Here is a 13,972-nt window from a genome sequence, read left to right as displayed (position 1 = left end):
CTCATTCGTTTTGATCCATCACAGCTGATCAAATGTGAGTACAGTGTCCTTGACGCGGTTTTTGGTATTGCGAGCTGTGCCGGGAATGGCACAAATCATGTGACTGTTCAATAGCAGGCTGAATTTTCTTTCAACTGACTGCGATGAACTCCATGTCACGGCCGCCAAACTTTGTCACCTATATAAATACAGCATCTGTAATAGTCGAAGATTAGTTCTAGAACCATACTCTAAAGATGGAACATTCGAAGATCGGGAATCGAGGGAAAAACGACACCTTTGGAGGTACTGATGACAATACGCCAATTTTGGTGAAAAGTGATGTCGCAAATTGGCTCTTCGCCGGTATCAACTCCGGCAACTTGCTCTTAACCATCGGCGGCAACATTCTGGTCATCATCGCCATTTTTCGTCGTAAAAAGTCCAGAAATTCGGCGACCAACATCCTCATTTCCTCGCTGTCAATATCCGACACCTTCGTAGGGCTTGTCTTCATGCCTTTTCAAATAGCGGGAGTCCTAGGGTCAAACGGACTTGTCACCGAGTTTCTCTGCGACTCCGTAATGACAGCGTCGTGGACTTTCATGAATTCGACCGTTTTAACGCTCCTCTGCATCGCTGTCGACAGATATCGTGCGATAGTGACACCTATGAAACCCCGGGTGTCCGTCAAACTTGCCAGATGGATGATATTGCTGGTGTGGCTGACGTCATTTGTATACTCAAGCAGTAACATTGTGTTTCACAGTACTATCTCTGTGACTGTTCCAGCCAACGGTCGAAATGTCACCACCATTAACTGTTGGTACATACCGACTGTCGAGATGATCGGTATCATTGTCATGACTGACTTTTTATTCCTCTACCTTGTACCTTTACTCGTTATCTTCGCTTTGTACTCAAAGATGATCATCGTCTTGTACTTTGGTGCTTCGCCGAACGATAGCGGCCGACGTCGAAAACGGCAAGCGGTCAAGATGCTCATAGTAGTCGTGGTAATGTTTGGAGTAAGTTGGTTCCCATTTCGCGTGCTGCGAATGTTCCGATTCTATGCGCCGAGCATGTTTAAGGGTACAACATTCGGGTTTGTTCGGGCTATTGCAATGCCTCTTGCTCTTGCCAACAGCTGGATCAATCCGTTCGTCCTCGCCATATTCGGTAGTAACTTCCGTCGGGAGTTTGCCGATATTTTGACTTGCAGATACCGTCAGGCAAGAGCCGAGGTTCAGCCAGCCCGTGAGTCCAGAAACAGGCCGAAGCATCTGGACGAAGAGCGATGCGCTGGCACACGAGGAGAGCCACACAAGCTAGACGGTGAGCATAACCTTTGCCCTGATCGCGGGGTTCGAACAGTAGCAGTTCAAACCGAAATGGCGAATATTGGCGGCCCGCAGCATCATCTTGGTCCGTACGATAACACGGCATTCGAAATATCACCCTTAGAGTAACGAGACATTGGTTTTACTTCCTAGAAAACCAGAATGGCAAATATAATGGCTTGAGCCATTTCTGTTATCATCAACACCTTAGTCCGCGAAGCGGAAGTCTACTGAAAGAGATGACACAGTGATTAGAAGTAGAAGATTCGAAAACTGGTGACCAATTTACATGGCATTGGGCAACAAGAACAAACCAGGGCTGAAAAACCTGTTCCTTCCTCCCTCTCTCTCTCTCTAAATGGATGGCTTAAATTATATTCACACGACCAATTGAAACTGTTATGATGATCAATCCAAAAGAGAAAACGCTGAGTCCTTTCACTGCGAAAGCTTTCCCACCAATCATGAAATCGAAAAACAACAAGGATCTATCTCTTCAAGAGAATGCTTCAGTCACTTAGATTCACAAAACTCTGTCTGTCTGTCACCATAATATACCTTACACATTGCAATTTCATCGCGTATTGATGGCTCATAAGATATCAAGAATACCATACAAATTCTAGGGACTGCGGTGAATTTCACAATCATATCAAAATAACTTCAAAAATATATTGAATACATAATGTTACAATAATTGTAAAAATGGTATTAGTCTTATCGACGTCTCCTTATAATAATTGTAATGTTGTAGTTTGTCTGTATTTGAACTACGAGAAACATACTATTGATGTTTTTTCATTCGATTTTGTAAAAGTCAAGATGTGTTCAGTGATGGCGAATGTAGCCCTGTATGATTTACGACGTAGTGTATCGTTGGTTTACTTTGGTAGTTAAAGCGACATAATGTGCAGTGAACATAAATTATGCTTTAAATACAACGAGGAGAAAAAGGAAATTCATTTCTTGCACTATCATGAATCGATGTGTTACGTGCCATTTTAACTGACCTTCGGTTTGTAGGCATTTAATGTAATAATTGTGATGCATGAAATGTGGTGCGATTTGCACATGTATGTATGTATGTATGTATATATGTATGTATGTATGTATGTATGTATGTATGTAGGTAGGTAGGTAGGTAGGTAGGTATATAGGTATGTATGTATGTAGGTAGGTATCTATCTATCTATCTATCTATCTATCTATCTATCTATCTATCTATCTATCTATCTATCCATGCGCAAGTCTGTCCGTCTCTCCTCATAGCTGTCTATCCGTTCATCCATCAAACTATGTGCATGACTGTTCAATTAAAGGCATGGTTCAGGCATCACACTGTCTTGCCAGGAAATTTATTTTTACAATTTCAATGGAAAACAAACGGCTATGACACCTTTATAATCCTCTTACAGACTAGAACAAACTCGATCCTTGGGATCGACTACCCTAACTTTGAATTGCTAGCTATTGATATTTTCATAACTCATAACTCATAAATAAAATGATAATTGTATTGGTGTAACAGCATGAGAGGGTATGATCACGCATGATATCAATATGTACAGAGGATGATATGAGGAGTTTAATAACCATTGTATTTAAGAGGTATGTTTATGAAGAATGGACAACACTTTGCAGTATGTAATATCCATGTACAAGAAATAAACGAAGATATCTTGAAGTCTATGAACCACTACCCTCTTTCTATATCCCAACGTCCTATCGCTGGCTATTCCCCGAAGGGTGACGGTGAGCTGTAATACAATATGTTCGCATCTTTGTTAACAATGTATTTGTATCATTTCGAGTAATGTAATCAATATTAGAGAAATACAAGTGAAATGGCGTCAATAAAGTTTGTTGCATGTGAAGTATAAGACTTTGGTCTTTTGTTCAAAAGCTAACATGACTTAGAAACAAACTCTTGAATTGTTCGAAAATATAAGACAATGCACAGGTCGAGATCTATGATACAGCATGTTCTTCTAATAATTTGTCGAACTTAGCAATATCTCAGAACAATTTGCAAATGAAACATGTAAAGAAGACATATTGCAGGTACAAGTAAAATTGCTACGCAATGTATTGTTGTTATCATATTATGGAATCTCTGTTGTGGCAGCGCATGGGGAACAAGTGCAAATATAAACAAGTTATTCAAATTTCAGAAACACGCTGTGCGTGTTATGATGGGCGCTAAGTATAATTTAATCTGACTAATGGACTTTTTAGATCATGACATATTTACCTGATAGAATTTTATACAAAATATGTGTTTAGTGTTTAAATCCTTGAAAGGTATAGCCCCATTGTATATGACGGAAATGTTGTGATAAGTCAATCAGCGTCATAGCCGTGTGACCAGAGCTAGCTCCAAAAATAAGCTTTATATCTCTAGAACCAAGCTGAATGTTTTAAAAAACACGTGGTCAGTATAGGAAGACATGGAATCGAATAAGTTGAAAACAGAATAAGTCAGATCTTCTGAGACACTTTTCTCTTTTAAAAGCAGTTAATTAATACAATATTGAGCATAATTTTAATTTTTGTTGTTGTTCCTGACAGTTATTATTTGTGGTTGATTGTATTTGTACTTTTGAAAATTGTTTTTTTGTGGTTTTGTATTTCAAATTTGTTATAATTTCGCTGGGAAAGATAACTTCTCTTTAGAGTTTACCAGGCTACCGTAATTAAATAAAGCCAAACAAAAATTAAAGTAAAACAAAATAAATAATTGGAATGTGCAGCGGCTCGGAAAATTCTAGCCAATTGGTTGATTGTCGTTATAGACAGAGCAACTTGTTTAAACCGCCTGAAACGAGATCGATTATGTAACTACTTGTTTCTTTGGAAATTATTACATAAAAAGTCCATGAAATTCGATCAGCCAATAAGATCCAAACAACAGTAAATGCCTCTGCAGATGCCCAGTCTGTCTTCTTAAAACAACGCTACAGGCTGGGAGATGACGTAAGAAGCTTCTATAGCCTTAAACCACGCGTCGATACGCGGATCTGTCTTGTTGGCCGTAGTTACAGTTACCAAGCGGTACTGTGTTTACTTATCCCATCTACAGGTTGAAATTAAGCTCAATAATTATCTTGCATGTCAAGTCCTTCGCGAAAGCTTCATGAGATTTTGTGTGTCTCTCAACCATTTGTGAAATTCTTGAAAAAAAATCATCGAAAATCGCCGACCCTCGCCCCTAAGACACAAAAGCTTTCATCAAAAGGTGAAATAAATACATTAATACAAGAGAGAGAGAAGAGAGAGAGAGAGAGAGAGAGAGAGAGAGAGAGAGAGATTAAAACACGAAAGGTTATTTTCAAGGTCTTGTAATTATCTGGAAATGCAGAAACAAACATATCAAGGAATTTTGCATTTACAGTCTATACCTGGCACTGAAGAAAAACGGAGAAATAACTCACTACTAAATTTTTACAACTCTACCTTCAAAGAGACACAGCAAGCATGAAACCAGCCAAATAGACTCGACGTTACACAGCGTGGTTCATATGATGTGAAACGCGCAAAGCTTGATAACCTTTGGAGAAAGGTTGATTTTAATGTCATCCGAGATCGTCATTGCCTGTTCTTAGAGCTTAATTGAAGGTGATGATTGTAGGCTTTCAGTAAATTAATGAAATTACAATTTTATTGTAAGGTTTGACATTCGCGGTTTTTATCTTTTATCTGCAGAATTGAACACCAGACTCGGGTATTCTGTAGTCTACCACTAACCTACTCGATGATCAGGCAAACTTAAAGTCAAAGAATATCGTACATATATGATCGACTATTATTTTGCTTCAAAAATTGACACCATCATGAGGCAGTGGTTAGGGTACCGGTCTCACTATCAGAGGATGGTGAGTTTGAGACGCACTAAGTTGGATTGGCAGTGGGTAACGTGCATCTCGTCCTGTAATTGGGCAATACCTGTTAGATGATGGATTGAAATAAATGAATCAAAGAAAAGAAACAAACGTTCATAGTTTCTGTGAGACAATTTTGGAATACATAGGCTACAGAGACATTCCAATCGGCGATTCGGATTTTCACCGATCGGATTTTCTTATACGCTTTGTCAAGCCATTTCTTCGTGTTTCGAAGTGTTACTAACAAGGATACTGTCATATTCGAACGGAATACTAAATACGCCATCGTTCCTTGTTGTTATGGGAAAAGAAAATGCCGGTTTGGGCAGTCATGTGCAGAAATTGGATACGTATCTCTTTGGCATCGGCATGTAGAATCTTGTTCTGACTAGAATACGACTCTGTTGATTGCTTTTGAAATATTGTCCCTGTCACGTGTTATCTCAGATGACTCGAATGAATTGTTGTTAACTATTCAGGGTCGGCTACGCCAAAGATCGTGACTATTCAAAGGTATGGTGAGTAGTAGGCTTTGTGGTGCAAGATCCAGTATAACAAGTGTGTTTTAGCGAGCTTGTATATTACTGACGACAGTGTTGTTTACCTTCACGGTTTGGCTCAACCAATGCAAGCAGGTTACCTTGCCAACCACAGATTCGTATTTTCTGATGATAGATTTCTAGTGATTTACATTGTCGAAAGTTTCAGTATTATCTGTGTGAAATCTTCCAACTTGTGAGTATGTAGAAATAACCTCTATAGATAAAGATGGACTATCACAGAATACAAGGTGGGGAAGGGCTAAATTAAATAGAAATGAGCGGTGTTGAAACAAAAACATCAACCTTTCCTTCCTCCTTTAAAAAGTCTCACACTATCGGAAAGTGGAAAGTGGAATTTACAAATAGTTTATGGTCTACCTATTGCCCTAAATATGTCATATCTTGTACTTCCTGCTGCTAAGATCAACAAGTCCATCCTCAATTGATATATCAAACAAAACATACTGATATATACCTACCAGTGAGGTGACCGACGACAAACAGTACTCTTAGGCAACTATTTGTCGTTGTTATTCCTATGTCGAGAATTTGACAAATGATAGGGAAAAACCTAAAGTTTCAGGGTTTTACTTTAATTCCGTTAAGTGCATAAATATGGATATAAGACGTCACTCGTACACCAAAAACAAGCCACCGAAACCCCCTCCCACGAATTGACTGATCATTTCCTCAACTTCTTTTTCTGATGCGTCGTGGGTCAGCATAAATTAATTAACCAAGAGTGAAAATCTTCACAAATCAACATTACAAGGAGTAATTGTTAAAATTCTCCGTATTTTTTGATGATTAAACCATGTGAGGTCTACAGTCGTACTGTGCTGCCTTTTTTGTCGGTCAATGGTCATGGAACATACATTTACCATTGTGGTTCTTACGTTTATCATCAGAGATTTATGAAATATTGAACACTAGAGGGCTCCCTACAATTCCAAACAGTTACTGATTGTGTTGCGAATGGGAAATCATGGCAAGTCGTGCTGACGAGCCCTGTCTCCGCAAGGAGAGTAGAAAATTACCCCCAAACAGTGTGCTGACGCGTTGGAAACTGTGATGAAATCTGACCGAACAACTACTCATGTGAAGAGCATCAAAAGGTGAAAAAACAGCAGAGTGGGCTGATTTGGATAAAGTTATGGCTAAAATACAAACTCTGGAGATAGTCAAGTTTCGTGCAAGAAGTACAGTAAACTTCAAGTTCAAAACTCCATGGACGACGAGAAATCAGGTATTAGAAGTGGTAAGCAAGGAAATAGGAGAAGGAAATATGGCCGGCCTCCATCAAGGAGTAATTGGTGAATCCAGAATATGGTTCGTTACTTTGAAATGTGTTAAAGAAAAGGAGGCGTTGTTTGAGAATGGAATAACAGTTGACAACGGAGATAAGCTATCCCGGGTAAGCTATATCCTGATGATCTGTGTTCTGATACCAAGAAAGTTGTCTTAGGTAACTTTAATACAGAAATACGGAGAAGTGGACGTAGATGCAACCAAGCAATATGAAATAGACGTAAGTGGTAAATTGGTAGTAACGATTAAGATAAGGAGAGATATTCCGAAGCATGTGAGATTCGATCAATTGGAAGGTTCAACTGTAAGCATTAGCTGCATTAGTTACCAGGATCAACCGGAAAAGGTGAATGCACCTGTTATATTTGTCATATGCCAGGCCATAGAAGACAAAACTCTCCACCAATCATCTGTTATATCTGTCATATGCCAGGCCATAGTAGACAAAACTGTCCACCAATCATCTGTTATATCTGTCATATGCCAGGCCATACTAGACAAAACTGTCTGCCAATCATCTGTTATATCTGTCATATGCCAGGCCATAGTAGACAAAACTGTCTGCCAATCATCTGTTATATCTGTCATATGCCAGGCCATAGTAGACAAAACTGTCCACCAATCATCTGTTATATCTGTCATTATGCCAGGTCATAGTAGACAAAACTGTCCACCAATCATCTGTTATATCTGTCATATGCCAGGCCATAGTAGACAAAACTGTCCACCAATCATCTGTTATATATCTGTCATATGCCAGGCCATAGTAGACAAAACTGTCCACCAATCATCTGTTATATATCTGTCATATGCCAGGCCATAGTAGACAAAACTGTCCACCAATCATCTGTTATAGCTGTCATATGCCAGGCCATAGTAGACAAAACTGTCCACCAATCATCTGTTATATCTGTCATATGCCAGGCCATAGTAAACAAACTCTCCACCAATCATCTGTTATATATCTGTCATATGCCAGGCCATAGTAGACAAAACTGTCCACCAATCATCTGTTATATCTGTCATATGCCAGGCCATAGTAAACAAAACTCTCCACCAATCATCTGTTATATATCTGTCATATGCCAGGCCATAGTAGACAAAACTGTCCACCAATCATCTGTTATATAATAATAATAATAATATTTATTTCTTACACGCACTACACATACGTCTCAGTGCGATTTACATATTTTAAAAGAAACAAACAAATACTAAAAACCAGCAAAAGCAATAAAAGAAAAGTCATATGCCAGGCCATAGTAGACAAAACTGTCCGCAGGCAAAAAAATGCTTAACTTGCGGTAAAAAGCCTGAGACATCTACTGAAAAACTGCCGATAATGAACCACGGAGACACACCCAGAAATAGCAAGAACCACGAATGATGCAGCTAAACTGACAAAACCACGCAATTACAATGGAAATAACGGTCTCAACAAACAGGAGACTGTAGTTATCAAATCAAACTTCAATGGAAAGGTTAAAGCTACAAAAGAAAACGACACAAATGAGGAAAAAAGCGGTATATCACCAAATAATATTCCCAATGTTAAAAGAAAAAAAATGTGAAGAACGCAGAGTCAACAAAGAACACAGATTATGTTGGCCCAATCGATGATCGCAGTACAACCCTAGATAATTTCGACCCCCATGTTGGCTGAGGCGACAGAAGAAATTGTATTTTAGATATGAACGACGATGTGATAGATCAAGCAATGTAATAAGTAAAGATGTATTATTCAGCATTGATATCTGGTATATTGAATGTTGGATATCTGGTATTTTGGATATCTGGTATATTGAATATTGGATATCTGGTATATTGAATGTTGGATATCTGGTATATTGAGGGTTGCGACATGTAATCATTGACATTAAATTCTTCCCTTTGAGCAGTGCCATAAACAGGATAAAAATTCATTTTCAACCCCCACCCCCCCACCCCCCCCCCCCCCGTTTTTGGTAAAATAAAATTGTCATGTACGCAAGGAAGAAGTATTCTTTTAGGGAGCCATCATTGTTTACGGCCTCGGAGTCGTAGGAATTTCGAGTAAGCCCCCTTCCTGCCAACCATGATGAACTTGAGTAACCCTGCTCTCTTACACAGAAATATTGACTGACACCCCCCCCCACCCCACTAGAAAAGTTAAATATCAATACATGTAATGAAGGTTGAAAAAGGTGAGACCATCAAAATGAAACCTGTGTATATATTCATGTGTCTCAAAGTTTGCGTTTTTGCATTAATTTGTATTTCTGTAATTTAGGGTTCTTATCAGAAATTCAGGAAGCTTTCTATACCGCGTTACTCTGGGCGCCCTCTATGGTAAGATTGGGATAGTACCTCAATTATTTCTGTTGTATTATCGACAGCACTTTTTAGCTGAATATTCGATTTCAGACGATATGTCAAAGGTTTATCTGAATTTTAAAAGAGTATCTAGCTTCACAATTTCCATTTTCTTTCTAAAACGTAAGTCTCTTATCACGATATCTCAACATAGTGTACGCCACAATATTAATCCGAATTGTCTCGTAAAATCGACTCTTAGAAAAAGCGAATAAGCAAACGATAACTGAACAAGTCAAAAGTAATACTTAAACAAATAAAAATAATAATATTTGAAATATGAACAAATTAGTAAATTAATTGATTTATCATAAATAAATTAATATTTTCAATAATCTATTAAGTGATGAAGTAAGTAGTTTATCAAACAGCCAATTAGTTATTCAATAAATTTGGTAGCCAAACCGTGCGTTCTAGTATACACGTTTTCCGCCAGGGTGTGTCTTTATACCGTATTGTAGTTCTGTAGTGATTGTGATTTTAAGTATTCGTGTGTAAGTGTTGATGCAGTAACAAAGGAGATATCATACGAGACGAAATGAAAATCTAAAGAAAAACAACGTTGTAATTTCTTTTTAACCTTTTTTTCTGTGGAATATTTGTATAAGGCAGTTGCAAAATGCGCATGACACAAATCTCTATAAAATATCGGAACGCAACATTATTACATTTTATCGAACGAATTTACTCAGCTGCTAAAAAATTCAGCGCAGAAGAAAAATCAATCTAGGATCGATGATGTGAAAATGGTAATATTTACTGCAGGCTATCTGTACTCGTGTGTGCATGTAACATTCGTAATAAAATTTAACTTAATATAATGCACAATTACCGCCAGCTTGGCATGTGTTCATTTAGATGTTGTAATAAGGCAAGACGCAAACGGATGGAAGGATATTGAGGTTTTTAATTCGCCGCTTCTTCAAACCATACTCGGTGAAGTCGATGTTGACTCACGACCAAACTGCCATTAAATATTTCTCGAAAATACTTGCTTTTACTGATTAACGAGAATGGTAACACAAAAAACCTGTATTATGCAGTAAAAGAATAAATTGTGACATGAAAACTTGGTCGGTTGTTGATAGGTAGGCCTACAGTAACGGAATTGAGAAAGAGAAAGGGAGGCTCACACACAGAGGCAGACAGACAGACAACCCGACAGAGACCGAGAGAGAGATACAGACGTAGAGACAGACAGACAGCAACAGAGACAGAGGAAGAGAGAGATAGAGACACACAGAGAGACGGAGAGTCAAAGACAAAATACGGTGATATGTTGCTGTGTTTAATGTGATGTGACTCTGTTAAAAGGATACAATCGTTAGAACTGCGTTCAAAGGTCGTATGGACCCATACGGCCAATGTAATCACTGTATCCAAGGTACGATGGTGATTGATGAAAGTTAAAACATGTCTGTCATAATCTACTGTTGCAGCTATGATGATAAGGTGCATCCAGATATCGTGCACGAAATACATTAATTGTAAACCAGACACTCACAAAGGCGCAATTCCGACGACTGTTTCCCTTTAATATTTCCATGTCTCACTTTTTTATCACGTTGGAATCAGTAAATGTATCTTTGATGGTTTGTTTTTCTACTACAGTTGTCCTGTACCAGGGAGCGGACTCCAAAGTAAAGATAGGGGCAACAATACATCCGAATCGCGTGCAACACAATCTCAATGATTAGATTATTTTTCAATTGATTTTTTGTATTCTAATGTGAGTAGGCGGGTAATCGATAGTGCGTCTAATAAAATTCTCATCATTTTGTTCAGGTTACCCTAATTTTACTGAGCGTACTATTCATATTTAATATTTGAAGAAGGCAAAAATAAAAGAATTGATTTTTTGATGTTGTTAAAGATTTACTTTTAGATTAAATTAATGACATACTCTTATGTAGAAAATAAACTAAATGTAGGATATGATAATAAATCACCTGATTTTTTTCATTACGTATTACTTATTTTGATAGGAGTGTTGGAGTTTTTTGTTTTTCAAGAACAAATTTTGGTCAAATATAGGTACATATGCGAGAAAATTGAAAATCTCTTGCTCTGTTGGTGCACTGTAAGCCTCGAATAAAATATTTGCATAATTAATGAGGTAAATTGGTGGTTAGCCCGGACTGATACATTTGCATATGGCAAGAGTAAGTAAATTCTATGTTTTGCTTCCCAACGCGCGTAAGTTTTCTGAGTTCAGGAAAACCCACTCATCCATGGTTTATACTTTTGCACAACAAAGCCATGATTTTACATTTCAACAGGACACTCCCTCGCGACAAAATACTTCCATACAGCATTCATACTACAACCAACGAACATTGAAGCATTCAGTTACAGGAATGAGAAGGTCTGACTATACACGAAAACTGTCACACATGGCATGTTGATTTTGTGTTAATATTTGTTTCTCAAGCACTCACCGCCCAAACTTGAGCTCAAATTATTCGTTGGTACTGAAAAAGAAACCTTTGAAGGATTGCATTGGAATTTTCTGAAAACCACCATGGCTGCCAGGTCATACGACCTGCCGTTTTACAAATTCAACTACTCGTTTTAAAATGATCAACTGGTGAAACAAGTCATGTTTATAACTTTGAATTAACCGTTTACCAAATAGGTGTTAAATATTTGGAAGACATCAGAAATACGAAGATTATATCTTTGTTTAAAGACTTACAATAAAGAGATGCGACTCTAGTTACATGTGTGATTGTCTTTTGGTATAAAAAGTAAAATAAAGTTACTGTTACAAACGTATTATAATAAATAAACAAATAAGTAAGAATAAAAGATAAAATAATTTATTTCAAACTGCTTTTTCATTTTTTTAAATGTTACAGTGTTACTGTGTGCGATGTTTATATTTCTCTAGACTCGAAAAAGCATTTTTTCTGTAATTCCTCCCTGTCTTTTTTATTTTGTGAGGCGGACGTTGTTGTCGAAATGAAGAATATAAATGTAATTATAATAATAATTATTATTATTATTGTTATTATTGTACTTGGGCCTCAGCCCAAGTACATTTGTTTTCATTCCGTGGGAAAAAACTCTGTAAGGTATAACCATTTCTGGCTGAGACCAGGGAGGGCAAAATGTCTTGACTTCATCTTTCTTGGCATAATAAATGGCGTAATGATGTTAACTGAATGGAAGTGCTGCTCTCAGCCAGTCTTGAATAAGTGAGATGTGAATATTAATGCTTCTCTATCTGAGTTTTTGCCATAAAATCTTCTGAATATAATCAAAATGTGCATCGAAATGCAACAATTAATGCACCCTCCGTTTCCTAGGCGATGGCACGACCCTTGCTACACCCACTGGACGAGCCAAAGTGGGAGGGGTAATATCAGTTTGGTCGAACAAGAGGGCTCGAGACCAGAATTTAACATTTAAACTTGAAACATGTTTAATCGCTGACAAGATATGGACCAGTGTTAATCAAAGCAAAAGTGTAAAAAGGAAAGGTTTTATATCCCGGACACAATGAAAAACATTACGACTGGAAACTGCACCCCCCAGTTGAGAATAGTAATGCCCACAGCGATGGAGAACACTTATCCTTGAGCTGAGAAAATCAGACCATCATTTCGAAATAGAGCTACAGATTCGAGAAGCTCGTTCAAAATAGCTAGGTACACCCCATAAGGGGTGGTTTCGAGTTTTGAGGGCAAATTTCGCCTCCTTCATATAGAAATCGTACGTTTGTTTTTCCAGGAGAACACACCATTTGACACAAAATTTGCATGTAAAGGGGTCGCCAGTAAGCACGTGGTCAAATCTGGCATAAGAAACAATATGAAATGTTGGGTAAAGCCAGTCCAAAATAAACTGATTTGAACTTTTGTGTTTTGTAATTTATACCACTACAGTAACATTACCTTTTTTGGACAACATCACACAATGTAATACGTTTTGAAACTGAATACTCCGACGTATTCTGTGTCTCCTTTGCTAAAAAATACGGTATTCCGATTACCATGTAAGGAGATGACGTCAAGACAGATTTGTAGTGCGTTTGGTCCTGGATGGTGCACGAAGTTTTGTCAAGGTAGCTTGTGTATTTATTTTCTAAATGGGAGAGATTAGGGTCGATCTAAACGAAGGCCGAAGAATGTTATGATACTCTAAGCGAGCTGAACTCTAACGCGAATGGTTGGATAATTTGGAGGATTCTAAGATTATTTGGCGGTCAACTGCGTCACAAGTTTGCGAAATGAATATTCCGTCGAACGGTCAACGAACGATATTTTAGAAATCTGGAGACATGGCACATCGCATTTTTATTTTAGTATTTTATATTTTACAAAAGATTTAAGAAGCAATGATTTTGTCGAAAATTCTGAAAAAAATATAGGAAGATTTGATCGGGAACACATTTTCACTTGGGGTCAACTAGCCCTGCGTACGATGCTGTGTGTTCCGCTACAGCTAATCGCCCCGCTCACCACAGCCCTGCAAAGACCGTGACCCGTACATAGGGTCGGTGACTTCAAATCCATTTTGGGACTTGACGTAAAAAGCCAAATTACTGCCGAAATTCAGCGTTCTTTGG

The 13,972-nt window shown here is 37.9% G+C and overlaps 1 protein-coding gene across 1 annotated transcript; it reads left to right on the top strand.

Annotated features, from left to right (window-relative positions):
• Window positions 1-236: 236 nt before the first annotated feature.
• Window positions 237-1,448, top strand: LOC139126883 (QRFP-like peptide receptor). Its single transcript, XM_070692808.1, has one exon. It carries the CDS (start codon window positions 237-239, stop codon window positions 1,446-1,448), a length of 1,212 nt encoding a protein of 403 aa, XP_070548909.1.
• Window positions 1,449-13,972: the final 12,524 nt, after the last annotated feature.

Source organism: Ptychodera flava, unplaced genomic scaffold (genome assembly GCF_041260155.1).
Source record: "Ptychodera flava strain L36383 unplaced genomic scaffold, AS_Pfla_20210202 Scaffold_148__1_contigs__length_97679_pilon, whole genome shotgun sequence".
Taxonomy (NCBI): domain Eukaryota; kingdom Metazoa; phylum Hemichordata; class Enteropneusta; family Ptychoderidae; genus Ptychodera; species Ptychodera flava.
This window is presented reverse-complemented; position numbering and strand designations above follow the sequence as displayed.

What these genes read in the sequence shown, in the direction of transcription:
- LOC139126883 (XM_070692808.1), top strand. Translation starts at nt 237, where the DNA reads ATGGAACATTCGAAGATCGGGAATCGAGGGAAAAACGACACCTTTGGA.